The sequence below is a fragment of the Thalassophryne amazonica genome, chromosome 15 (genome assembly GCF_902500255.1).
Source record: "Thalassophryne amazonica chromosome 15, fThaAma1.1, whole genome shotgun sequence".
In the NCBI taxonomy this organism is placed as follows: Eukaryota; Metazoa; Chordata; class Actinopteri; order Batrachoidiformes; family Batrachoididae; genus Thalassophryne; species Thalassophryne amazonica.
This window is the reverse complement of record NC_047117.1, coordinates 74,640,839-74,668,780: the sequence shown is the minus strand read 5'-3', so window position 1 is coordinate 74,668,780 and position 27,942 is coordinate 74,640,839. Positions and strand designations below refer to the sequence as shown.

The following is a 27,942-nucleotide window of genomic DNA, read 5'->3' as shown; positions in this document are numbered from 1 at the left end:
ACACACTGCTGCTCTGTCAGGTTTATTTATACAGAGGAGGAATGCCTGAGATCAGAGGAGAGGGCACACAGGGGGAGAGGGTTTGCGCGCACGCGTTTGTGCATGTGTGTGTGTGTGTGTGTGTGTGTGTGTGTGTGTGTGTGTGTGTGTGTGTGTGTGTGTCCGTCCACGCACACACGTAAGTGTGTCTGCTTTGTGTAATCCATCTATGTGCATGGGAGCTGTTGCAGTAATTTAGATCGGTTTGTGTCTCCTGATAATGAAACATAATTAGACTGTAGGTCAGTTGGTCAGACTCCTGATCAACCCCTTTCTCTCTCTCTCCCTCTCATTCAATTTTCTCTCTCTCTCTCCTATGCGGAATGTAGCCCCCATTCAACACTTAAACAAATATAAATCATATGCCTTCCTCCCAAAGATTTCCTCTGCACGTTTTGCGCCCCCCATTCTTTGTTTAACTCTCCCTCTCACAACTCAGAAGAAAGACAATGAACATTTAGATCCTATGTTTATTGATAATTAGCCTCGTTACAACTATGTTTAGGCTGTTCTGCACTACTGCAGCACTGTTTCACTTTAATTGCATGATAAAGCTTAAAAGTCAATAACTAGACATGTCTCTCCACAAAAAAAGTTTGTTTTATCTGGTTAAAATGAGGAGTGTGCACATTCAGCAGCAAAGCAAGCAGCAGTGAGATGTTCTTGTTGCACAGCAGGAATATGCATGTGTAGAATTCATCTTTAAAAGGGTCATATCGTGCAAAATTAGGTTTTAGTGACATCGCACATTTAAACACAATTGGATTTTCGTCTTAAACCCTAAGAGTTGCACAAATTTACGAACATGCATGTAGACACTCTGCCACCTCAAGCAAAATTTGGACCTGAAACAGTTTATTTGAGAAGTTGTGACACACGTAACATAAGTCCATATCTGGGCTTCTGCTGTCTCTGTGAGTGTGACACACCCACTAAGTTGGTCAGCATCATGTATGACACGCCCACATAGTCTGTTGGACAGAAGTGGAAAGACACCCATCTGTGATGGTATGTTGGCGCAGCCCAGTCTCACGTTTTGTTTTGTTTTTCATGCTCCCGTGACGAAATGAGTCAAATTTTCGTGACAGGGTTTTTTAAACTCACTATTACTAACCCTACTCCTACCCCCAACCCTAACCTTAACCACTCCCGATCCCACTGCTTAACTTTTAATTTCATGCAGCCATCACAGAATGAATTAAAATGAATTTGTGCTGCCATGATGAAAATGAGGCGCTTTTTGTCACGATATCATGAACCAACAGATTAATGTATATTTCGTGCTGCTGAATCACAACTTGCCATGAGACTGGGTTGGTTGGCTCAGTGAAAGGAAAAGAGAGGCATTAAAGATGATGACAGTTTCAGTCCTGGTGCTTTTGGTCAGAATTGTAAAGTAAGTTTGAGGCCCTGAGGCCTATTGGTGCAGATCCTTATCACCAGATTATGTAGCCTTAAAAAAGATGAGAGTCTAGAATTCCCTCTGCATGGGCTATCAGTCTGGGGCAGGTTACTTCCACAGGCAAGGCCGGTACCCATTTACAGCTGGGTGGACTGAGACAATGCAGATGAACTGTCTTGTCCAAGGACATAGACGGGTAGTATAACCAGGAATCGAACCCAAGCCTACATATGGGTAGCCCAACTGCTTATCCCACTGAGACACCTGCTTTGCAGAATGGTCAGAATCAGAGCACATGATGTGCGTGATTGAAACTAAAATAAGATTACGTTGGGAACACGTACTTGGAAATGCTCAAATCTGCCTTGAAAATGAGCAAAAGGGATGGAAGCGTGAACCCTACCAAGTAACCTCTGGACTAAATGGATTTGCAGAGAAGTCAGTCTTGTTTTTTACTTGGACAATTAGAAGTAAGAATCCTGAGTTTCAGAGAGAGGCTATAATAAAAATGGCTGGATTTTATTGATTATGTTTGGATCAGAAAGAAAGTGAGAACTTGGGGCTAATGTATAAACAACTCAACAAAGGGGAAAATATAACTGTTTAACTTCAAACTGCCAATTCCATTGCATGTTTGTTAGTCATGTTTGTTATATTAGCACAGGTAGACATCTAAGCTTAAGGACCTGTGAATTTGTAAAGTGATTTGTTATCTGGATTTGACAGTTTAGCAACAAGCTAGGTCTTAGCTTCCATTTAGTAGCAATGCTAGCTAAGTATAAAGCTACAGAAATCTTGAATTTGTTTGTTCATTGAATTTGCTTAAGGTCCTGTGAATTTGTCCAATGACTGCTTGGTAGCCAGGAATGTCAGTCCAGCAACAAGCTAGGCCACAGGTTTAATTTGGTGGCTAAATAGAACGCTACACGGAGCACCTGGTTCTGCTTGTTAGCAGGATTCCTCTTTGCAGGTAGCTAGCTTTGAGTAGTAGGTAGCAAGGTCACAGAGCATGGCTAAAGCTTGGCTGCACAGTAGCACTTTTATACAAATAATTGTTGTCTCAATGTGTGATTGTTGGATATTCAGCCAGGCTAGGGTTATAGAAATTACAGCTGGCCTAGATAGCAGGATTAGTTAAGGATATGTGACTGGGAACAGGCATCAGGGACAGTTTCTAGGACATTTTAAGACATTGATCATCTTTCCCAGTTTCAGTGGTCAACCTCAACCAAACACCAGTTATTGAGAAGTTGCCTAACTCAAATAATTGTAGATGGGGCACAACTGAGCAGCCCACACAGCATTCAAATGACTGGGCATAGAACTCAGTTGGATCAGCCACACTTAGCTCAGCTGGATAAACTGTAGGCATTCTATCTACCTATGAGGTCTCCATCCATGTACCATGAAGTCTGATAGCACAGTTTTTCAATGCAACCTCAAGATGATTTCACTGATGAAATTATTCCCTCTATAATTCTATTAATCAGCAGAATTAATTAGTGACTGCCATTAAAAATCTGCATGCTCTCAAGCCTTCAAAGTCCATATTGGTGAGCAGTGGTCTACATATCATCTGTTCTCTGCTTGAGTAAGAATTAATGATTTTTAATAAGCTAAAATAAGGACATAGTTGAGCAGTTTTGTGATGAATAACAACCAAGTCCTATGCAGAGCCTAAGGCCCAATATGAAGCAGTAGTGAATGATGACAAATTAAGTGAATAATCTACTCAAATCAGTGTTCTTGGATACTTACTGCACGAGTTAAAATAAATACAAAATGAAGAAAGATTTCAAAAAGATTCCCAAGTTTTGTCCTGAAACCCCAAATCCAGTCTAACAGTATATCAAACTGCTCATTTAAAAGGACATCTTCAAGCATGACTGGTACATACAGACCTGGAATCAATATTGGTTTCATGATGACATATATCACTGGGTCAGCACCAGGAGAAGACGTCAAAACGATTAACTATAACCTTCCACTGGAATGTTATCCAATCTTTGGTCAAAATCAGCCAATGTATTGACAGGGGTCATATTAAATATCTTTTTCTGCAACCTGATACAAGCTACCATATGTCCTAAAAGCTAGATAGTATTAAAGCTTGTGCGTAGCTACTAATAACCTCCCACAGATGATGTGGTTATATGGGACAGCTTGCAGACAGCCAGCTACATCTACACAGTGCATGAAGTTCAGATATGGGCTATTTCAGCACTACACTTGCTTCTACATGCACACATACACACAAAATTGATAGACTTTGAGACAAGCTGATGACCCTTTCACTACATTTTTGGGCTGTGGCATTAATAAAAAAGCAAAATCTCAAATGTTATATTTACTTAATCTGGTAATGTTAACCCACCAGTTCCATGAAACATTTTTGTGGTAAATGGGAAACACACATACAGTAATTGTAACAACTTGCTTTTCCCATTTAAACACCATATTGAAAGTTCAAGCATTACAACCTCAAGGGATCAATTTCTTTTGACAAGTGTGAATAAAAAGAAGCCACTGAGCAAGTGCCAGTGAAACACACTTGTTTGGCGATTTTCGTGTGGACCGTGACACATGTGTTTTGCCCGTAGCTCAGAGTCTGTCAGAATGCGCACCATAAATTTTTATTGAATGTTTGTTGAGACCATTAAGCCAACTTTGATAACAATTTGAAGAAATCTGAAATGTACATTTTTGTGGGCTTCATATTTGAAGACCTCAGTTTGTTGTAACTTTCTTCTGGTTGAAGCTATGAAATACATGTTGGAGAAATTTGTAGAGCTTAAAAAGAAAGTTTTAAAAAATGACACTTAAACCAGTTCTCTAGCTGCTTTATCTTCTGCAGAGGTGGAAAACCTCAACTTCAGTCAGTAAAAGTCCTACCAACTTGTTCTGTACATCCACTAAGCCAGCTGATTACCTAACTCTTCAGACAGGTGAGCTACTCAGTGAAGTCACCTGTTTTAGATGCACAGGTAGAAGTAATTCATGGTAGAACTTTTACTCAGTAAAACCAGGGTTTTGTACCTTTGATCTTCTGAGATATGGGCATTTTAAAGTCTGAGGACTTGCAAATTAGTGGAAACTTCATTAATGTGTATCTGAGTAAGTAAGAGGACATCTGCAAAATTATGAGAGTTCTGGTTGTTACTCATGAATCCCAACCATCCCACAAAGATTTACAAAATTCAGAGAGCTGTTGACAGATTCTTTGTTGATTTGACAGAGAATGGCCCCTAAAGGCCATTTACTGCAAACAGACCTAAATATCTGACTGACCGCAAAACGTCATTATCAACCAAGGAACTCATGAAACAATTGTTGGTTCCCCAGTCTTATCTAAATGCAACAAGTCTTTGAAGCAAAGTGAAAATTGAGACTGTACAGGATTTTCTTTGGCAAATGTACATATTTTAACTTTTATTTGTAGCTGATAGTGAACATGGTGCTTTTCATGTGTGACTCATAGGGCTGCAGTTAGAGCTTTTAAAAAGGTTTGACCCCCCACAAAATAAATAAATAAAAATAAAAATAAAAATACTAAAGCCATTGTGGACACTTTTTGTCTGTGTGTACAAAATCCTAACATGATTATAGTACAGTTCAATATGTTGGGGTTTTTTGGTCACACTGTTATGGCCCTGAACACATCACTGCTGCACCACCACAACCCAATTTAAGGTCACGTGGTACAATCTGCTTGAAGTAATGGAGTGACATTTATTCTTTCTCTGAAGACTGTTTCAAATATCAGAAAGTTGATAATAATGACATCAGAATTAAATGAATTAAACTAGTAGCACCCACTTACACAACAGTTGCAACTTGTGTAAAGTCCCACATTTTGGAGTCAAACATGAAAATTGACTCATCGTCCTTGAAGTTGATATTGAGAAGTTACAGTTCCAGACAGTAAAAACACCGACAATCTGCTTTTTAATTAGCTGCTATAAAGTGATGGTAAAGTGACTTTTTCCATAAGATGGTTAAGATGGGTCCTGCTGTGCTGCAGCCAGTGCTCCCCCTATATATATATATATATATATACTATATATATATATATATATATATATATATATATATAGTATTGACAGTCTTTTTTTTTTTTCGCCCAATAATATTCCAATCGAATCTGTGAGTCATCCAGCTTCGCCTTCACTCTCAGTCCCCACAGGCTAATAGATTAATTATTTTGGAAGGCAGAAAATATCGTGAAAAGGCGTTTATTAAACATTATTGTGCACACTGTCTGTATGATGCGTTTCGACACTTGCAATAATAAATATGAACAAAATAAATGCAGTAAATAAATGTCTTTGCAAAATCGGAAAATGTTTTTAAAAATCCAGTCACACAAAAACACTGACGTCAAACGGAACTTTTGACAATTGTTGAAGCTTCATTTATTGGAAAATAGCAAAGGTGAAATTATCTATGACAAATCGAGTCAAACTTACATTTAGTTGTGACAATAATTTAGAAATTCTTCAATTCACAGATTGTTGTAACTTAAATGCGCTCTGTATATCATCGATACGAACCAAATTGTTGTGGGATCCAACACTTGGTAATTAATTTCAGCGTCAGATGAAAGAAAAAAAAAAAAAAAGATTGTTTATAAGCCAAAGGGTCGCTGGTTCGATCGCCGGTCTTTTCTGTTTAACCGTGGCATTACCGTGGCGATAATGAAGCTAAAATTTCTCCCGGTCCCGGTGTGCACATGAACTGCTGCCATCGGCGTGTGCGCACGGCTGAGTGCGCACAGAGCTTTTACGCACAGTCCTTGCACGTATCACTGAAATGTTCAGCGTGGGGTGTGACGTGCGTGGAACCCCTCCGCCGTCCACACGCACTGACAACATTCAGTATGTGTTCAAGATCATCTTCATAGAACCGCAAGAGTGAAATAAGAACAATTATCCACACAGCCACGGACGCCTGATTGTGCCCTTATATATTTGATTAAAGTTTACTATTTGTTGGAAGAATGTATTAAATCGTCATTTGCACGTCTGTCAACTCTCTTTCAGTCCAAAACATTTATTTTTAGGATCTTATTTGTGTGATCTATTAGATGTAAAATAACCTCCACTGTTATTTGAAACCAGGTACGGATGCAGTTAAGGTGACAGAATGTGATTTCAAGCAACAGAGGCAAAGAAAAGGGTTCATACCCGGTACTTGACGTGTTAGGACTGACTGCGGACTGTAGAGTGACGTCACAAGGAGAGTTTATAATTTAACCGCCGGCCAACGACTGGAACATCTGCTCATCAACCGTTAACGTACACTGGTTCATTATTATTATTATCATTATTATTATTATTATTATTATTATTATTACAGTCAAACCTCAGCCATTACATAAGGTGAATAATTTAAGATGCACTGATTTGCCAACTGCAATAACAAAAAAATACTGGATTTGAATTGTACTTTTTGAAGCAACTACAATCTTTAAAAGGAATATGTGTAGTTAACAGAATAACATGAACTGATTCGACAAATTATATAAAAATTTGCCTGCATTTACCGAATAATCCAATGGTTTGTCGGAGCGCCGGATAAATCGCTTTTTATGACAATCAAATCGAAATTATTCTTATTATTCTTCATGTTAAGATTTGGGAAATTACCTTGTTTGATTTCAAAGTGAAATATATCAACAACGCGATCTAGATTAGAGAACAATACAAAATAATATGTATAAATTTTATATCCCCCCCCCCCCCCCCCCCGCCGCCGCCGCCGCCACACACACACACAGACACACACACACACACACACAGACACACACAGACACACACACACACACACACAGACACACACAAATTGCAAATAAATATCACTTTTACAGCTTGTTGGCTTTAGACCCGTCATGAGAAAGGACATTTTAAGGCGCTGTGTGTTCGCCACATTATGTTTTTGGGTTTGTGTTTTTTTTAATGTCACGAACATGTCACAATATGTTAAATTTTATTTACAAAATGTTGCAAACATTTAGCTACTTTTGCGTTTTTTAGATGAAAGTCTGCGATAGCCTGAATGTTTTAATTCTAAAGTCTGTGCACGTTTTAATTTGCCAACACAAACTTTCGCATTTATGCGCATCATCCCCTTATTTTCTTATTTGACACTTGACCTTGCAACTGTTGCTGTGTGCACGCGCTTGTATGTTTGTGCGCGCCTGGAGAGCCACTCGGACCTACTTAGGAGGCCCGCTGACATTAAAGAGAAGTAAACAGAACCCGCAGACGGAGCCAAGGAGAGGAGGTGCGCACTCATTGGCTGACGTCCTCTATGAGGTCATCAGCCCCTCCCCGCTCCGAAAGATGACGTAGTGCCCCTCTACATCTCCAAATCTCTCTCTCGCTCTCTCTCTCTCTCTCTCTTTCTCGCTCTCTCTCTCGTGCACACACACATCCTGACTCGACCACAGCGCAGGACCCACTCGTGGTGTTGAGCCATTGTGTGCGCACTCTGCCCCTGCCTTGCCAAACGGCTCTGAGACCGGCGGCTGAGCTCGAAATAAGGGGTGAGGATGAAGTGCGAGGGACGCACAGGAGGACAAGTCCCGGCGGGTTTTTAACGGACGAAGAAGAGGAGGATGAAGAATGAACGCTGATACTTTATAACGGGAGGAAGAGGAGCGATGCAGAGGAAGAGGAGCTGAAGCGGCCTGCAGGGCCACGGACTCGAACCGGGTCCATCCTGCACGGATTACCGACCGGACCGGATGTCACGCCTGCCTTTTTTCCCCGCAACCATGCACAGAAACTGTTAGACGCTGAATGTGAACGCGTGCTGCTGCAACATCTTGCGTTTGTGTGTGAGTGTTTGCGTGTGTGTGCGCGCGCGCGAGTGTGCCACTATGAGTCTGGTCTCGGGTTTTCCTCACCACCCGGTCATGCACCACCACGAGAGTCATCACTACTCGCTGCACGCGGCGGCGGCTGCGGCGGCGGCGGGTCGGTGTCACGAGGACGCCGGAGCGCCGCCGTACTTCACCAGCTGGCTCATCAGCCACGCGGACATGTCTCCCACAGAGTACAGCCTGGCGCCCGGCTACAGCCCGGAGTACCACGGCAACAGCAGCGGCGGCTCCAGCGGCGGCCTCGACCCGCACCATCACCACCATCACCACCACTATGCGCCCGGCGGCCTGGTGCCGGCGGCCGTGAACGGCGCGCCCGTCGGCATGCACCACCATCACCACCACCACGCGCACCCCCGCACCGTCAAGAGGAGACCGACGGCCAACCGGAAGGAGCGGCGGAGGACCCAGAGCATCAACTCGGCCTTCGCGGAGCTGCGGGAGTGCATCCCAAACGTCCCGGCCGACACCAAACTGTCCAAAATCAAAACTCTGCGGCTGGCCACCAGCTACATCTCCTACCTGATGGACATCCTGGACAAGGACGGAGAGCACGGAGACACGCAGGCCTTCCAGGCCGAGCTGAAGAAGACGGAGGCTCGGGAGGAGCGGAGGAAGAGAGAAACGGTAAAAACACGGGCTAAAACCTAAAAAACCTAAAATTCCTCCCAAAAAGAACTAATTCATTATACTGCGTTCACGGACCTGCACGATAATTGCATTAATATTTTATTAATCTGACACGTTACCTCGATTCACAAGGAGCGAGGTCTGAAATCCAAAACTTTTATTGATTAAAATAATCACATCGTTTCCTTAAAATATGCAGGTCTACTCTATTTGAATATATTTGTTGTTGATTTTCTTATTAAAGGCGACTGTCAGGTCAAAAGTGTAAATCATAAATAACTTTCCTCTTGCTTTTTGTATAAATTTAACTGTAGTTTGCTGTGGTGTGAAGGCACAAACAAATTACAGCATTCTTTCAACTTTTTGTAGCTGCAAACATACTATTTTTTTAGTCGTTAAAAGTGGAGTTACTTGAACTCTTTTGCTCTACTGCAGTTAAGAGTTGTATGACCCTGAACAAATTATCATTCCAAAATAGAGTATGCAATTCTCTTTTGTGTTTTCCAAATAGTATGTTACAACAAGACGGTTCATAGCTTCATAAAATGTTTGTTGCCATTATTATCATTCCATTTGTAATGTGCAAATGTAGTTCCCGCCTCATTGTTGGAAAAAACCCCGAGTTTGTTTTGACTTGGACTGGACGTTAGTGTGCAGGATAACAGAGTGTATTCAGGCCCATAAATTATGTTACTATATGTAAGTGTGTGTCTGACTGGTGTAAATGTAATGCTTTTGCATCATAAACAGTTTATAACATAACCTAATAATGGTACAGTTTTAGAAGGTGTAATTTATGCTACATCAATCATAAGCTTCTTATTACATTGTAGCTCTGGTTATGAAGTAAATACATGCATTTAAGAATAAAACAGCCAATATTAATTTATAATAAGGTGTATGCAATATCATACAACTTTATTCATCCGAGATGAAAATTAAGTAATAAGAGAGCGATAAAAGTAAGTCAGGATTAGACAGTATTGAATATAAAAACTGACAAATGCAACATGTATGCAAACGGTTCTGTAATTCCAAAATAACATGGAAAATATATTAACTACTGTGCAAATTTTAAGGGACATTTAATTTACTAAAAGGCTCATATTTGTGAATACGTCTACAAACGTGAAATGTATGGCCACATCTCGCCTTTAAAATGTCCTTTTATGTGATATCCTGAGATTTGTAAGAAAGTCCGAAAAAATGTAATCAGGTTTTTAGATTAATTTTATGATTGTGAGATCATAAAAATGTCTCCAATGTTGTCATGTACTAGGCATTAAACCTAAAAATAATGCAGTTTTGCCTTATTTTGTAGCTTGAGAGCTTTTTTGATAAATTGGGCTTTTGTTGAAATAGGAAAGGTTGGGCATTACAAATTTTATACATCAGTTTGACATACTGATGATGGAAGAAAATGAACATACAAACACGAAATTTGCAAACTTCTCGGTACCTAAAAGCTTTGCACATGCCAGTAGACTGGTGTAATGTGGAAAACAGAAGAAACAGAATTTTCTTGTGCAAGTAAAAAATTGCACATGCCAAGTGTATTTTAAAGACTGTTTTTTTTTTTTTTTAATGTCGCTTTCAAACAATCTATGGATGAGGAGCGCTTAAAAACTGGAACAGTAAAATAAAATTTATTGAAAATCATAGTGAATGCTTTGCTCAATCAACACTTGGGGTTAAAGGTCAAAACCAAAATATCCTTAATACAACTGAGACATTTTAAAAAAGAAATAAAGAAAGAGAAAAAACAGTGAAAGGTATTAACATGAACAAGTATGTATGTATCCCATTATTCAACAGCGGGGCCAGAAAATTGATTGCCATCCTCAGACAGCTCGGAGCCAGAAGGGGCCGGGTTCAGCCAGAACAGAAACTATTATTCTCAGCAACACTTTTCTATGGCTTAGCTCTTTTCAGTCCACTCTGATCCACATCACTTTGGTCTTCGTTTTGCTTAACCGCCAACAGGATTATCACTGCAGCTTTACAAGGCTCCTGCAGGAGCTCTGGATTTATTATTAAGTACATCCAGTCGATTTAAATATCGCACACCGATGATTCTGGCAGTTTATTGTTTTGATATTTGGATCTCGGCGAACCATTGCTGCAACTTTCGGAGACGGTCACCTTTAGACATGTCCTCTAACATGAAAATGTGGAGAAAGACAAAATGTCACCTAATAGGCTCAGAGAGAATACAACTGAATAATTGTTTCCTGCTTCCTGTTGCCTATAGGATGCATAACTGAAACCAGAAAGCTCATTTTCCACAATGCACAGTGTAATGCCTGAAATCTGAACAAAAATAATCACAGTGATAATACAAATGCAGTGCCCTAAATCATAAATACTATCTCTGAATCTCTTAAATACTTTGTTTAAACAGTATCACACAATGTTTAAACAGTATCACACAAGTACTGCGTAAAAATTATCTTTCATGCTAATAAATAAAACAAAGTTCAACTTCTTGCTCTTAGACGTTCGACTGAATTTAATAACAGTATTTACATGATAGCAGACTTGAGTTTGTATCTCATAAATCAAGGACTGACTTAAGCGATATAATGATGTGCACAAGTTTTAAACACCCCGGAAAAATCTAGTGCTGGATTTTATTTTATTAACGGATCAAGAGAAATTTCATTTCAAAATGATCATGTATTCCCAATACTTTTTTTTTTTTGATTCAACAAATCAATCATCAGCTTCTGACACTGGGGGGGGGGTTTGCTTGATTCATTAGTAGTTGTACTACCTGATGACAACACAAAGATGATCATGTACACACACACACACACGTGAGTGTGAAGTTGTTGGTTTTACATAGTTTATAAATATTAGCAGTTTTACATCATTTATAACACTTATTGGCACATAAGACATATATGTATATGAATATTTCATCCAGCTGTCCCACCTGTTGGTATTCCAAGATGTTTTGATCCAGTTCAGCCATAAAATTATTTGTCCATTAATCACCAAACAGAGAGTTAATGTCAGGTCTCATTTATCAAAGAAAAATGACAAACTTTGGCCACATTCACTTTCTCAAATATCAAAACTTGCCACTTTTATCCGAGCTGTATGAATGTAAATGGCCTATTGTTGGGCTTTGGATGCTGGACAAAACGATCACTTTGAAGATATTGCTGCTTTGGGGTCTGGCAAAGTGTGAGAAGATTTATTTATTTTTTAAACTTAGTGCTGGTATTTTATAGAGTAACCCATGAATCATTTAACATTGGGAAAACAGACTGTCTAATGAAAATAATCATTACTTGCAGGTTTCATCTGTGGAAAAACGATTTGTATTTTAATCTTACTATATACACACACACACACACACACACACACACACACACACACACACTTCATTGAAGCTGCAATTGAAATGCATGTGTAACAGAAATGTTCTGTTTTATCTTGAAATAGTTTTAACTCAGAAAGTGATTCAAAATTAGATAAACTCAAATAGCATAAGACACCTAAGACTTTTGAGAAACATTTTATCAATTTATATATGAGCATGTAATAGCATTTAATATGAATGCGCAAAAATGGGACGGGTTGAATGATTTAAATCGTTGTTTAAACAAATTATATATAAAGTCAAATATGATGATTTTTTTTTTAAATAAGTCAATACATAAAACATCACCGAAATATGAAATCAGTAACATTATTTAATGGTACTTGTACATGCTGTACTGCACCTTTATGTTTCAACATGTCAATAAAGATTATAACTAATGATATTATTTGTATAGGCTCATTTAGAAGAGTGACATAAATAAAATAAAAAAAAAGTCGATTTAAATCGAAAAAACCTGAAATCATTACTTTATGGGAAAAAAAAAATATTTGTTTGTTTGTTGTGTTGTTGTTTTTTAACCAGCCCTGACCTGTAGGCGTGTTAATATTGCATGATATTTGGTGCACAACAGCAACAACAACAAAATATTACCGCGCAGAATGTGCAGACAGCAGCTTCTGACTGATTTTTACTCATTAAACGAGCGGAGTCTGTGTGCATGTCGTGACGCCAACCAAATCCTTGTAAAATAAACCGGCATGAAATTATTCGAACACTCTCCGGTTTTTGGTCTGAAGATTAAAGCGGGCGGCCAGAGGGTCATTGGTTCAATATGTACCGTCATCTCAACAAGTGCAGCGATTAAAATGTGAATACCCACTAATTCATTTATTTTTGACAGATCTTTTCGCAATTCTTTTAAAAGCTCGAATTAACTGACAACAATATAACATGTTTCAGCACATTCAAGATTCCGTTTTAATTTAACGAACGTCATCCGCAAACGTCTACATTTCATCAAAGTCCATCAATGGAAAATACAAATATGCACTTAAAACCGTCATACACAACACACAACAAACAGCACCCTGTAAATCACGAAAAAAATATCAATGAGTTCAAATATGAGGGTAAAGGTAATATTATTCTGAGAGAACTAATTATGAAATTCGAGAGAACGATTAGTAATCGGATTCTTTTTTCGCCCTCTTGCACTTGTACCAATTTATTGAAATGAAAAAAGTACCTGAAAATATTATATTAGTTTATAACGGTGAATTAATAACACATAAAAAAAGAGCTGCATCCTTATTCAGATAGTTTCTATTATGTATCATCTGTATTAATAAGAACTTTATAACATTTACCGTTATTTTTGGCTTTGTGTTTTGTTATCAAGTCTGCATAAAATAGCAATTTCAATAAATGAGAAACGGAGGAAGAATGGCTGCCAATGTGAACAACAACAACAACAACAACGTTTTATCGATCCAATGTATTGATGGATGGCTGTTTCCCAAACAGAAAGAAAAGAAATTCAATAAATAAATAAATAAGTTGATGTGCACTCGTTTCCCTCGCAGACGAATCGCACTGAATTTAAATATACTTTTAAAATCTTTATTTACCAAACACACTTTTCTGAAAGAGTGCATGACAGAGCCGCATAATAATAATGATAATAATAATAATAATTATTATTATTATTATTATTTCGTTTGATAATAACCGCGGGGCCAAAATTCATTTTAGTTGTGTTTAATGATTCATAACACCCAGTTTGTTGCGCAGTCTCTTCTCGTAATTTATTTTTTATCATTAGTAATTTATTTTTTATTTATTTATTCATTCATTCAGTTTATTTTTTTATTAAGACAGTTGGTAATTTTTTTTTTTTTTTTTTCGGGAGGCGCGCGCGTCACACGTGCTTCGACATGTTGCGTCATATAGGCCTTTTTATCATATCGCTGTTTTTTATTTTTAAAACGATATAAGTCGCATTTCATTTCAAAGGTTTGAAATATTGTTTGCGCCCATAAAGCCGCTGGATTCGTGACGTATGATTAATAACTTTTATTAATTATTATCACTATGATAATTCTGTGAGAGTCAGATTATATCGTTTTATCTTGACAAAAGGTTCAGAGAGCGTCTGTTTCGATAGAATGCAGAAACGTTACTACAATAAATAAACAAATAAAAATGTAATTAAAAATGTTTTCTCATTTTTAAGGGGGGTCTGTCACATGACCCTAACGGTCGGCATGGCAACGCTTTTGACATTCAGTTGGAATGTATGATTGCGTCATCAGTTCAAGTTAAAACAAAACAAAAAAAAGCTTAAAATATTTTGTCATTCCATATGAAAATGACGACCTGCGCCAAATTAAAAATGCTAAAAACATTATTCAGTCAGGAGTATTTGGTTGTTTTGACATTTCTTTGCACCTTGGAGGAATTTGGACGTCCTCAAATGTGTGTAAACAGGACTATATGTGGAATGCAAGAATTATAACTGTCTGACCAAAAACCAAAACAGCAGGAAGGAAAATAAAATCCAAGAAAATTATGAGTTCAGATGTAAAACAGATTGAATGGAGCCTCCTCATTCACAAAACATCACACAGGAAATTTGCTGCTGCAACTAATTATTATTCCATTTTAACACAAAGCTATTTTACAATGACTGTGGTGTATTATTTCCCGGACAAATTATCAGACACCAATGAAAAATGCCTGTTATCGTCAAATGTTTGCTTTATTTGCATGAAGAAAAACAAAACAAAATGTCAAGCAGGAACTGTAAATGTGTGATCAAAATAATCCATATGGGTTTGTGCAGCAGATATTTTAACAAAAACTGCAGCTCATACAACTTAACAATGTATTATTTCTATTCTATTTCATATATTCAGTAAAATCAGGAACAAAATCAGTCATTAGGTTTCACTACTTGATATTAATCCATCATGCACTGGATTAGATTTGGTGTGAACTGAACACCAGCATTATCATTATTATTAATTATTATTATTATTAATGTTGTAATGCTTTTCAACACTAAACCAAAGCCTGCAATCTCTTCATAAAATCTAACAAAATCTGTTTCTTTTCAAGTAACTTTACTCTGAACATGAAATTCAAATTATTTTAGATTGTATAAACTTTTAAAATTATTTCATCAATCAAGGTGAGACTATCGATTGACCAGACGATTTACCCGCCCGTGGTACTGACAGAAAGAACAAGGTCTCAGATACAAGTGGCATAAATGAGGTTCCTGGTACCTGAGCCCAGGGACAGGGTGAGCAGCTTGAATATCTGGGAAGGACTTGGAGCAGAGCCGTTGCTTCTTCCAATTGAATGGAGCCAGCTGAAGTGGTTCAGGCATCTGGTGAGGATGTCCGCTGGTCGTCTCCTATAGGGAGGTCTTCCAGATGTGTCCAACTAGGAGGAGACCCCGTGGAAGACCAAGAACACACTGGAGGAATTATAATTCCCATCTGATTTGGGGATCCCTTGGGCCTAGAATAAGGAAGTGTGGAGTGTGGTGCTGGGTCCATTGCCACGTGACCCAGACAAGTGACAGAAAATGATTGATTTTATATCAACTGTCCATAAATCGGCCTTGTGTGTCACCGTTTGAATTTGAATTCAAACACTTGCCACCCAAATTTCAGTAAAGTGACAAAATTTAGTTTCTCCTGAAGTCCAAGCATTATAAAACGTCGGTATATTTTTTTAAACCCCTTACAGCTCATTTTAACCAAGAGAACATATTTCTCTGGAGGGAATTCCATAACAAGTATTTTCTCTTTTATTAACACCATCTGCAGTGTGTGTGTGTGTGTGTGTGTGTGTGTGTGTGTGTGTGTGTGTGTGTGTGTGTGTGTGTGTGTGTGTGTGTGTGTGTGTGTGTGTGTGTGTGTGTGTGTGTGTGTTTGAAAAGACTGGAAGTTACCTTGATGCGATGACGTTGATGTCCTTGAGATGTCTTGTAAATCACTCCAGAGGTGCTATCAGATTACAAAAATAGTGCAGCAGATAGGAGAATATTTACAGAGGAATCTTGCAAATGGTGATAGAAGCACTAAATTCAGCAAATACTCCTTAGACATTACTCTTCTGAAAAAACGATTGGCCACTTGATTTTTCAATAGACAGCCAGGTAGGGGTCAATTGAAGAATTACACAGGGATCAAAATTAAAAGATGCTCCAATCATGTTGAAAACTACACCATATTATTTGTCTGCTCACAAAGATTCCAAAAAGGTATAGTTTGGACTATCTATGACTGAATGTTATGGAGTAAAAACATCAAGAATGGTGACAAAGGTCAATTTCAGTTTGTGCAGGGGTCAAAAGTTAAAGGTGCTCTAATTTTGGTAAAAAGTGATGCAAATTATTGGTTGAGTTAATAGGGTTTTAAAAAGGAATAGTTTGCACCATGTGTCATGCTTAGTTATTATGTTACGGGGTAACATATGTCACACGTCCAATCGACGTCGACATTGTTTGACCTTTACTTTGGACACCAAACACTGAACACAGTCAAAACTATTCCATTTATTAATCCTCTTAATTTAACCAATAATTGGATCACTTTTTTTTTGTTACCAAAATTGGAGTAACTTTAACTTTGACCCCTGTACAAACTGAAACTAACCTTTGTCATCATTTTTGCTGTTTTTACCCCATTACTCCAGAACATTTAGTCATAGATAGACCAAACTATACCTTTTTGGAATATTTATGACCAGACAAATAATGCAGTATAGTTTTCAATATGACTGGAGCATCTTCTAATTTTGACCCCTGTGTAATTTTTCAATTGACCCCTACCTGGCTGCCTATTGAAAATTCAAGTGGCCAATCGTTTTTTCTTTTTTTTCAAATGAGTAATGTCTAAGGGATATTTGTGCCGAATTTGGTGTTTCTATCACCATTGGCAGGGTTGTTTCAGTTATCTGCTGCACTAAAACAGTGTTTTTCATTTTACAAGTGTTTATTTCTTGCTAGTTTTTACATAATATGTGAGAAACATGTTAGATTTACACAGAAACGCCGCAGTTTTGCAGCATTTTCCAACATGTTACATTAGCAGTCAGAGAGTGACCAGCCAGTGACGCCACAGTGCCTCTCTTGTCTGATTGGCTGTCACCGTGTCCTTCCCATAATACCTTGTGTAAGTCTGGGGAAGCCCCCACGTGATCTATGATGTCACTGTCATAGACTGCATTGGCCTCAACCGTTGCTGTCGTAAGTAGTTCAAGTCCGTCTGTTGTTTTGAAAATTTTCCCTTCAGGGGAACATTTTAAATTTTTTCTAGACAATGTGAGTTTTGATCATATTGGTAATGTCATATTATGAATCCCCTACGTAAACACTAATAAATAAAATTACAGTGGCACCAGTGAAAATTCTTTTTGTCTTAAATCTTAAAAGGGCCCTATAGTTATAAGTCAAGATTTCAGTGGAGATGTTAAGATTCAACCTCCAAACTGAGTGAAAGGTTTAGAAATGATAGTTCTTCATGGAGACCCTCAGTTTTATGGGCTCAAAACTGAACAACAGAAACAGTAACAACACAGCTGTGGAAAAACATCCTACGCACAGATGAAACAACCAGCAGAAATAAAAAAAACACAGCATCTCATCTGACACATGGTGCTGATTGTGTTTGTGTCGACATTTGCTCATAGAAGTGGTTCAATTGTGTTAAATGATGTAACTTCTGACAAAAGCAGGGGGTGAACTATGAAATGTATCAGGTTATATTATCTGCTACTGACATTCAGGCAAATGCTTAAAAACCCACTGGACAGTCATTCAGTGGTCAGTGACCTGCAGAAATAATGCAGAGTAACAACTAAAAAAAAGGCAATATACAAATTTAATTAATTATTTATTAAGAATTTCTGTGTGCAAAAATTGGAGAATTGTCAAGTAAATATTACTCCACATTTTATTTTCCTGTGTCTGTAGGATACAGTACATTGTCTCCACTTTGATGGCCTCAGAAACTGTGTGTGTGTGTGTGTGTGTGTGTGTGTGTGTGTGTGTGTGTGTGTGTGTGTGTGTGTGTGTGTGTGTGTGTGTGTGTGTGTGTGTGTGTGTGTGTGTGTCCAATTGAGTTGTGCATATCTGCATGTTAATGAGGATAAAATACACTTCAGACATTCACTTGTCTGATCACTCAAGAAGTAATCAATCTGTTTTTGAATCTTCAGTGAAATATGTGCAGTTATTAGGAGAAATCTGCAGTGAAAGAACATTTTGGTCATGTTGTGGGTTAAAATTTTAATAATTTGGTCAACATCCAGAGATATAGTCTGTCTCTGAGAAGACAGAGTAAGTTCAAAGAATCTTTACAAAAATGTAAATTTTATTTGTATATACCGAAAAGCCACATTTAGGTACTTAGTGTGTCAGATTATGTGTATATATTCTGCATGTAATTTAATATACAGCACACTGTATACTGCTGGGGTTGCTCAACAAATTTATAAAAGTACTGGGTTGGGCACTCAAATTATGTTGGTCCAAATGAACTTCGCTTCATTCAAATTAGTTTCACACAGGTAAGGTCTAACCTTACCAACCCCCAGAGCAACAGTGGTAAGGAAAAACTCCCTCTGAGGAAGAAACCTCAAGCAGACCAGACTCAAAGGGGTGACCCTCTGCTTGGGCCATGCTACAAACATAAATTACAGAACAATTCACGGACAAATATATACGAAATGCTATTAGCGCACAGGACAGGAGGATCGCCAACATGAACACAACTCCCATCTCTGGATGGAGCTGCACCTTAAACAGAGAGAAAAAAACAGAATCAGGCATCAGAAAGACAAAAAAATAGTGTAATTTGCCAGCATTAAACAACAAGAAAAACAGAAGAAATACTAAGGTGATCACCGGCCCCTAGCCCTAAACTTCACTAAAAGACCCAGAATTTAGGTAAAGTTGAGGCCACGGCCCGCTCCAATTACTAATAAATGAATTAAAAGAGTAAAAAGCGTAAAACAAAACTGTACCAGTATGCTAGTCATATGAAAGGGAAAATAAGTGCGTCTTAAGTCTGGACTTGAAAATCTCCATAGAATCTGACTGTTTTATTGACGCAGGGAGATCATTCCACAGAACAGGGGCACGATAAGAGAAAGCTCTGTGACCCGCAGATTTCTTATTCACCTTAGGGACACAAAGTAGTCCTGCACCCTGAGAACTTAAAGCCCGGGCCGGTACGTAAGGTTTAATTAGGTCAGCTAGGTAGGGAGGTGCCAGTCCATGAATAATTTTATAGGTTAGTAGCAGAACCTTAAAATCTGATCTCATTAGGACAGGAAGCCAGTAAAGGGATGCTAAAATGGATGTAATGTGGACGAACTTTCTGCTTCGTGTCAAAAGTCTGGCTGCAGCATTTTGAACCAAGTGGAGACTCCTAATACTAGACTGCAGTAAACCAGAAAATAGAACATTGCAGTAGTCCAATCTAGAAGAGATAAATGCATGGATCAGGGTCTCAGCATCAGCCATAGACAGGATGGGACAAATCTTCGCTATATTTCGCAGGTGGAAGAAAGCAGTCCTAGTAATATTTCTAATGTGGAGGCCAAAGGACAACGAAGGATCAAAAATTACCCCAGGGTTCCTCACTTTGTCAGTGTGATGTATGACACATGAGCTGATGCTGAGCGTTAACTGGTCAAATTGATGCCGATGTCACTGGACCAAGAACCATCATTTCAGTCTTATCAGAGTTTAAAAGTAGGAAGTTTCTAGACATCCAACTTCTCACTGCTGCAAGGCAATCTTCTAAGGATTTTATGTGAACGAGATTACCAGCAGTTATCGGCATGTATAACTGAGTATCATCTGCATAGCAGTGAAAGGTAATCCCAAAACGCCGCAATATGTGCCCAAGGGGTGCTATATAAAGGGAGAAAAGCAGGGGGCCTAAGACAGACCCCTGTGGAACCCCAAATTTCATGTCACTAAGGTTAGAGGTAGTGTTACTGTACAAAACACAGTGAGAATGACTGGTCAAGTATGACGTCAGCCATGCAAGGGCACTCCCAGTAATCCCAAAGTGATTTTCCAGCCTATCAAGGAGAATATGATGATCCACTGTATCAAATGCAGCACTGAGATCAAACAGCAACAGAACTGTAGTGGAGTCTGAATCCACTGTAAGCAGAAGATCATTCACCACTTTAGTGAGAGCCGTCTCTGTGGAACGATATTTTCTAAAAGCAGACTGCAGTGGCTCAAAGAGATTATTCTCAGTAAGATAGTCTACGAGCTGCCGTGACACCACTTTTTCCAGAATTTTAGAGAAAAATGATAGATTTGATATCGGCCGATAGTTTTTCAATACACTAGGGTCAAGATTAGGTTTTAAGTAATGGTTTAAAAACTGCAGATTTGAAACATTTACGAACAGATCCAGAAGTTAAAGAAAGATTAATAATTTCCAGCACAGTTGGGCCACAGGTCCTTAAACAGTTTTGTTGGTGTAGGATCAAATAAACAGGTTGTTCTTTTGTTGACATTACGAGTTTTGTCAGCATGCCTAGTGAGATACTGTCAAATTCTGTAAATCTAGGTAATGCCTCAGTAGTGGCGCCCACATCAATAGCAGGGTATAGTGGCTGGATTAAGGCATGCCGGGATATGCTTAACCTGATATCTTCTATTTTCTTCCCAAAGTAATCCAGGAAATCTTGTGCTGTAAAAGGAGAGCGAACTACAGGTGGTTGTCCATGCAAAAGTGTTGCCACCGTGTCGAACAAGAACTTAGAGTTATGCTTGTTTTGTTGATCAAATCAGAGTAGTAAGTCCGCTTTGTAGCCAATAATGCATGCTTATAGTCTAAGATAGCATCACACCACGCAAGGTGAAATACTTCTAATTTTGAACGACGCCATTTCCGTTCTAGACCTCTTGCTTTATGCTTGAGGTCACGCAGATAATCATTGAACCAAGGTGACTGTGATTTGTGGGAGCTCGGTTTTAACACAGGTGGTGCAATCATGTCAAGTGTAGTTTTGAGCACTGAGTTTAAACTATCCACAAGTCTGTCTACTGACTGGGTATTTGTCAAATGTGAAGCTAAGACATCAAGCAGTCTAGCTTCGAGTTCAGTCTTAGTTGAGGAGCTGATACATTGCTGTAATGATATATAAGGTTGTTGTTCCACTAAACACGGCAGCAAAACTTTAAACTTAATAAGTGAGTGATCAGACACCACTGATGTAAGAGGCATGATGTCAATATTCGTGACAGTAATACCACGTGCGAGAACCAGATCCAGAGTATTTCCACTAATGTGCGTCGAATCCCGAATGCATTGCCGAAATCCTAATGCATCCACAATTTCCATAAATGATTTGCAGAGGGGATCAGAAAGGCTTATTTATATGAATGTTAAAGTCACCAGTGATCAGAATGTTATCTACACTAGTTGCCAAGTTAGAAATGAACGCACCAAATTCATCTAAGAATTCAGAAAATGGCTTTCCCTCAATTTTATATACGATATTCCTCAATATGGTCACAAAAGAAATTTCCTGCAGCAACTCCCTGAAAATTTTGAGGCAAAACTCAAAAATTAGAGGCATGAACTGGACAGGGAGGTCAAGACTGAATGGGCAGGGTCCACTGGTCCTATATTATTTGATGGTGTACATTACAACCCCAAACTCAGTTTAACGTTCACAAATAAATGTAATACTTTCAAATAGCTAGCAAATCAGATCCAGTTTTATTCAATTTACAAAAATAAAACACATAATTCTGTTGACATACAGCATTAATCACCTTTAATTGTACTGCTGTCTATAAATCTGTTGAATCGAAAATCAAAAGTAATGGTCATTCACCAAAATTATTGTTATTTTTTATTGTCACACTTTTGTAAGCCTACCATCAATATAAAAACACTTTCAACATGCTCTCCTTAATACTAGGACTAGTGGACCCTAGGACTAGTGGGAAGTTCCTGGAATGAACATGTCCCTGCCAAAACTGGGCAAGTTTGGTCAGGGTTATCACCTGTGTGAATGTTCTGCCTTTGTAAAGCTTTTTTTTTTTTGTTCTTGGAATCTAATTTTGGAATCTTATTATATTGCATTTAGTTTTTACAGTGCCATATTTTCCAGACTGTATCTCCCACCTGTCCAGAAATGTGTCATGAAGAGGTTAGTAAAACCTCATTTATATGACATGTCAATGACATGACAAGAACAGTAGAGACAAAAACAAACAAATTAGTTTCTTACTGCTGCAAAAAATAATTAATATTCACAATGTGTTAAAGTCAATGTATGTTATTTTTACTTCAAATAACGTATACATACACTTTGTGGAAACAAGGTGTAAGTTACATTTATTTTTGAAGTCTGGTGCTACACTTCATGCAGCCAAAAGCAAAATTAATTTAAATCGCATATTATTTATTTATAACACAAACAATGTGTTAGTGAGCAGAAACTTAATGGGCTAAATAATATTGTGACAGGCACAAAGAACTCGAGTAAACTGCTTCTTTTCACCACTGAACAGACATTTTTGTCTGTTCAGAGGTTAACCATGCATATTTAAAAACCTCCTATATATTTTAAACCATTATACTTAGCCTGACCTTAGTCCTGTTTGTTGCTGTTCTTGCTTTTCCACAAAGAAAAAAGAAAAGCAAATAGCATGCCAAGTAGTATGAAGGGCAGGCTGCTCTGCAGTGTGAATCACAGTATTGCTATGAGATTAGTATGCAAAAGCAGTTTGTCCTGCATGTAGATGGTGCCATCTTGTGGTCAATGATGATAACACAGTATTTTTCACTTAGTCACAGGACCAGTTTAAAAAATAATAGTTTTTTAAAAAGCGACTTCTAGTCCAGAAAATATACTTCAGTTCCAGGTACACAGTCATGCAGTTGACATTCCTGTGAATGTTTCAAGTGGTTTCTTAGATTAGTTTAGATGACTTAAAAAGGGAAAATGTTTTCCCCCATCTTTAATCAGTCTGCATGCATATTTTGTGCCAGTTGTACATTCCCCCAATACATGGTTTTCATCAGAAACACCAGCATTTCTTCATTAAACAGTTATTAGTTCATTGCTGTTGCCTTACTTCTCCAAGGGCATTAAAAAGGTTATATATTAGATGGATTACATTTTTTATGAATTAAACAGTGAAATAAATGGGAGAAATTTCCAACTAAATCAAATCATTTGCATGACACTTTAACTTGGAAAATTTTAAGGCGAAGGGTTTCCTTGACTTTGTTTAGTCTTACTCATTGTTTACAGTGTATGCACATTGGTGCCATAAGAGATGCTGAATGTTGTATAGGACCTTGTGTGATGTGTTTATTCTTGTACTGTACTTGAATCTAAAAGTGATTTTTCAACAAATTACCAACTGATTTTCATGAAATTTGGCAGAGCAGTAAGAAATGAGCTGAAATATACTCCATAAATGTCTGGACAATAATTGATAAAAGGGGAAAGAGCCAAGGAAACTTTTTTCTTTTATATTTCAAGATGGGAAACATTTTGAGGTTTTAATTAAAACTACATTATATGTTGCTCTGATCTCAATGAAAATATAAGGGGTATTTTATGTATTAATATCAGTGAATATGAATAAATTGGTAGTAGATCACAATACTTGGTCATTGGGTCCAAGAGTACAGTTTTATCTTTTTAATTATTGGAGGGTACGTGTGTTCCTAAAACCCCAAAACCACTTGGTCTGGATCTGGTTAGACAGCCTGTGGATTGTGATGGAGCTGACTACTCCCCTGTGAGCATAGGGCTTGGTCAGCAAAAATGTAGAGGAGTGGGGTGAGTGGCTCTATATCAGCCGGACTGTGCAGGCAATAACTCAAAAACAATAAAGGCTATCAACTGGTAATTCACCAGAATAAAACAACATATAATGAGGATAAAATCTGTTGCATCTGGTGAACTTTGATACACAACACTAGTCAAAGAAGCAACTACTCAACAGACGTGTCTGTCACCTGCTGGATGGTTAGTGGATACTAGCTATATAATCTAAAATATCAAACAGCTCTGGTTCATCCATCCATTCATCCATCTTGTATACCCGCTTACTCCAGTTAAGAATCACGGCAGGGTTGGAGCCTATCCCAGCAGTCCTAGGGCATGAGGCGGGGTACACCCCGGACAGGACGCCAGTCTATAGCTCTTGTTCAGTTCTCAATTTATTTATTCAGACCCATATCATAACAAGTCATCTCAAGGTGCTACAGATGAGCAAGGTCGAGAGACTACCCACACATGAGCAAGTACCCTGGCAACAGTGGTTAGGAACTCAAGACACCAAAGAGTCAAATCAAATCAAATCAATTTTATTTATATAGCGCTAAATCACAACAGACAGTTGCCCCAAGGCGTTTTATACTGTAAGGCAAATGCCATACAATAATTACAGACAAACCCCAACGGTCAAAACGACCCTCTGTGAGCAAGCACTTGGCGACAGTGGGAAGGAAAAACTCCCTTTTAACAGGAAGAAACCTCCAGCAGAACCAGGCTCAGGGAGGGGCAGTCTTCTGCTGGGACTGGTTGGGGCTGAGGGAGAGAATCAGGAAAAGACATGCTGTGGAAGAGAGCAGAGATCAATCACTAATGATTAAAAGCAGAGTGGTGCATAAAGAGCAAAAAGAGGTGAATAAAAAGAAACACTCAATGCATCATGGGAACCCCCCAGCAGCAGCATAACTAAGGGATGGTTCAGGGTCACCTGATCCAACCCTAACTATAAGCTTTAGTAAAAAGGAAAGTTTTAAGCTTAATCTTAAAAGTAGAGAGGGTGTCTGTCTCCCTAATCCGAATTGCGAGCTGGTTCCACAGGAGAGGAGCCTGAAAGCTGAAGGCTCTGCCTCCCATTCTACTCTTACAAACCCTAGGAACTACAAGTAAGCCTGCAGTCTGAGAGCGAAGCGCTCTATTGGGGTGATATGGTATTAAGAGGTCCCTAAGATAAGATAGGACCTGACTGTTCAAAACCTTTTAAGTAAGAAGAAGAATTTTAAATTCTATTCTGGAATTAACAGGAAGCCAATGAAGAGAGGCCAATATGGGTGAAATATGCTCTCTCCTTCTAGTCCCTGTCAGTACTCTAGCTGCAGCGTTTTGAATTAACTGAAGGCTTTTCAGGGAACTTTTAGGACAACCTGATAATAATGAATTACAATAGTCCAGCCTAGAAGAAATAAATGCATGAATTAGCTTTTCAGCATCACTCTGAGACAAGACCTTTCTAATTTTAGAGATATTGCGCAAATGCAAAAAAGCAGTCCTACATATTTGCTTAATATGCGCATTGAAGGACATATCATACACATAAAGACACATAAAGAAGACCAGACTCAGTGGGGTGAACATCTGCTACGGCCATAAGAACAAAATAGAATGAAAAAACAAAACAGGATTATCACAACATGCAAATACAGAAATTTTGCAGCTACCAACCAATTAGTGTCCAGCGCTCACAATGATGGATGGTGATGACGCATGATGCCCACTATGGGAAAGTAATGGTAAAGTATTTAAAGTCAGGCTCTGTACGTGCACTGCTTTGTTTGTCAAATGGTAAGTGGACTGCATGTATATGGCGCTTTTCCATCTGAATCAGAAGCTCCAAGCGTTTTACAGTGATGCCTCACCCATTCACACACACACACACACACACACACACACACACACACACACACACACACACACACACACACACACACACACTCCGATGTCAGGGTGCTGCCATGTGGCGCTCACCACACACCGGGACCAAATTGGGGATTAAAGACCTTGCCAAAGGCTCTTAGTGACTGTCTGGTCTGGCTGGGGTTTGAACAGAGGATCGTCTGGTTTCAAACCCAATGCTTAACCACTAAACCATCACCTCCTCAAATGAGTGTTGGTACCGTATGTAGTTTGAAGTTTGAATGCCGTCAAATTTTGCCGTCTTTCTGTGCGGCACCAGTGCTGTTGTCATGATGTTCAGGAGTCAACATACTGTAGATAAGTTATTGAAACGGCGCATCACAAAGTCACATGACCAAAAGCATTACCAGTAATGACAGTAAATGTCACATGTGTGCAGGTGGAGATCCCCAAGACAACTTCAACATCGTCGTCGTCATCTTCATCGTCAGCGGCCGACAGGAAGACTAAAGGACGGACAGGATGGCCTCAACATGTCTGGGCTCTGGAGCTCACACAGTAGCTTGTTCTGCCTTTCTGCTGGCTGATTGCACTCTACAAGGAGACAACGGCAGGACGATAAACGCTGTCTGAGCAACTGTAACGCCGTGGTTGTCTCTCCGGGACAAGGCTGTTTGTCCAAAGGGAAAGACGGACGCTCTCTAGGCGCCCCGCACACTCCGTTCACCTTGGAGATGAAGAAACGGCCTCTTCTTAACCAACCTCAGATCTCCATTACATCCTGCACAACAAGGTGCCGGCTCTTCCGTACAAAGTTTGACCTTAGTTCTTCATCTCTTGAATTCCCCCTTAAATGACCAAACGTGTGAAGCTGCCACATTCTGTCTGCTTTAATAAAGGTTTCAGTGAGGATACAGTCAGCGTTGTAAGATCTGATATTGTGACTTTACCGTGAGTTTACGGTGAAATCAAAACGGCCTCATCTACAAGCTTGGCTCATCAAAGTATCATTTCTTCTGTCACTTAAAAAAGATTGGAATCCTAGCTAGAATTTAAATGTTCTAAGTTTTAACAGAGGATGAAATAATACATCCAATAATTACAATACTGTGACCCAGACCAACAGTAAATCCCCATCTACATGGCAAAACAGAAGACAACCAAGTCCAATAACGGCATTCTGTTTGAGAAGCAAATGCACCGCTGACTGAAGAGGGGATCAGAGAGGTCCATAAAAAGATACATGTTTATGTTGCTTTTGAGAAACGCGGTCTCAGTGACTAAAGTGACCATCTAGCAATTTATTGACACAAGTCAAACGTAACACCAGACCTCGAATTGGTGTAAATACATCTGTCATTGGGAGAATTTGAATAAAACAAACTGCATTGCCATAATTCAAATAAAGAGGCATATTTCTTCATAGTTTGGCCTGAAATATGCATTTATTTAAACAATTTTTGTGTTTGAAAAAAAAAAACAAAACAGCAATTTCTGAAACATCAAACACTTCTCCAGTTTTCACAGAGTTAACCGATTACAGACATGTTTTATTTTTTAAATCATGATGTAATACTTTTTGTATACAAATAAAACCACCACAAGCAGCAGCTAGACCACATTAGCCACTGTAGCAAGCAGCAACAAGCTATAAAAAACATTAATTCCATGTTCCATAACTGTATTCTCCCTACTGCACAAGTCCTAACAGTGCATCTGCAGAGTATTAACTTTTCCAACATTTTGTTATGTTACAACCTTATTCCAAAATGGATGATTTTTTTTTTCTTTTTTTGGGTCAAAATTCTACACCCAACACCCCATAATGACAATGTGAAAAGTGTTTTTTGTTTGTTTGTTTGTTTTTAGATTTTTGCAAATTTCTATATATACAAGGTCTGTCCGTAAAGTATAGGTCCTTTTTATTTTTTTCAAAAACTATATGGATTTCATTCATAT

General features: G+C 38.6%; 1 protein-coding gene across 1 annotated transcript; it reads left to right on the top strand.

Moving 5' to 3' along the window:
• The first annotated feature begins 7,956 nt into the window (after nucleotides 1–7,956).
• On the top strand, nucleotides 7,957–27,694 carry hand2 (heart and neural crest derivatives expressed 2). The gene is made up of 2 exons (XM_034189072.1): nucleotides 7,957–8,951; nucleotides 26,423–27,694. The coding sequence occupies exons 1-2, from the start codon at nucleotides 8,322–8,324 to the stop codon at nucleotides 26,543–26,545; spliced, it is 753 nt and encodes a 250-aa protein (XP_034044963.1). The 5' UTR covers nucleotides 7,957–8,321; the 3' UTR covers nucleotides 26,546–27,694.
• The last annotated feature ends 248 nt before the right edge of the window (nucleotides 27,695–27,942 follow it).

What these genes read in the sequence shown, in the direction of transcription:
- hand2 (XM_034189072.1), top strand. Translation starts at nt 8,322, where the DNA reads ATGAGTCTGGTCTCGGGTTTTCCTCACCACCCGGTCATGCACCACCAC. An exon ending in AGCGGAGGAAGAGAGAAACG is followed by an intron (nt 8,952 to 26,422) that starts GTAAAAACACGG and finishes ACATGTGTGCAG; the next exon opens with GTGGAGATCCCCAAGACAAC.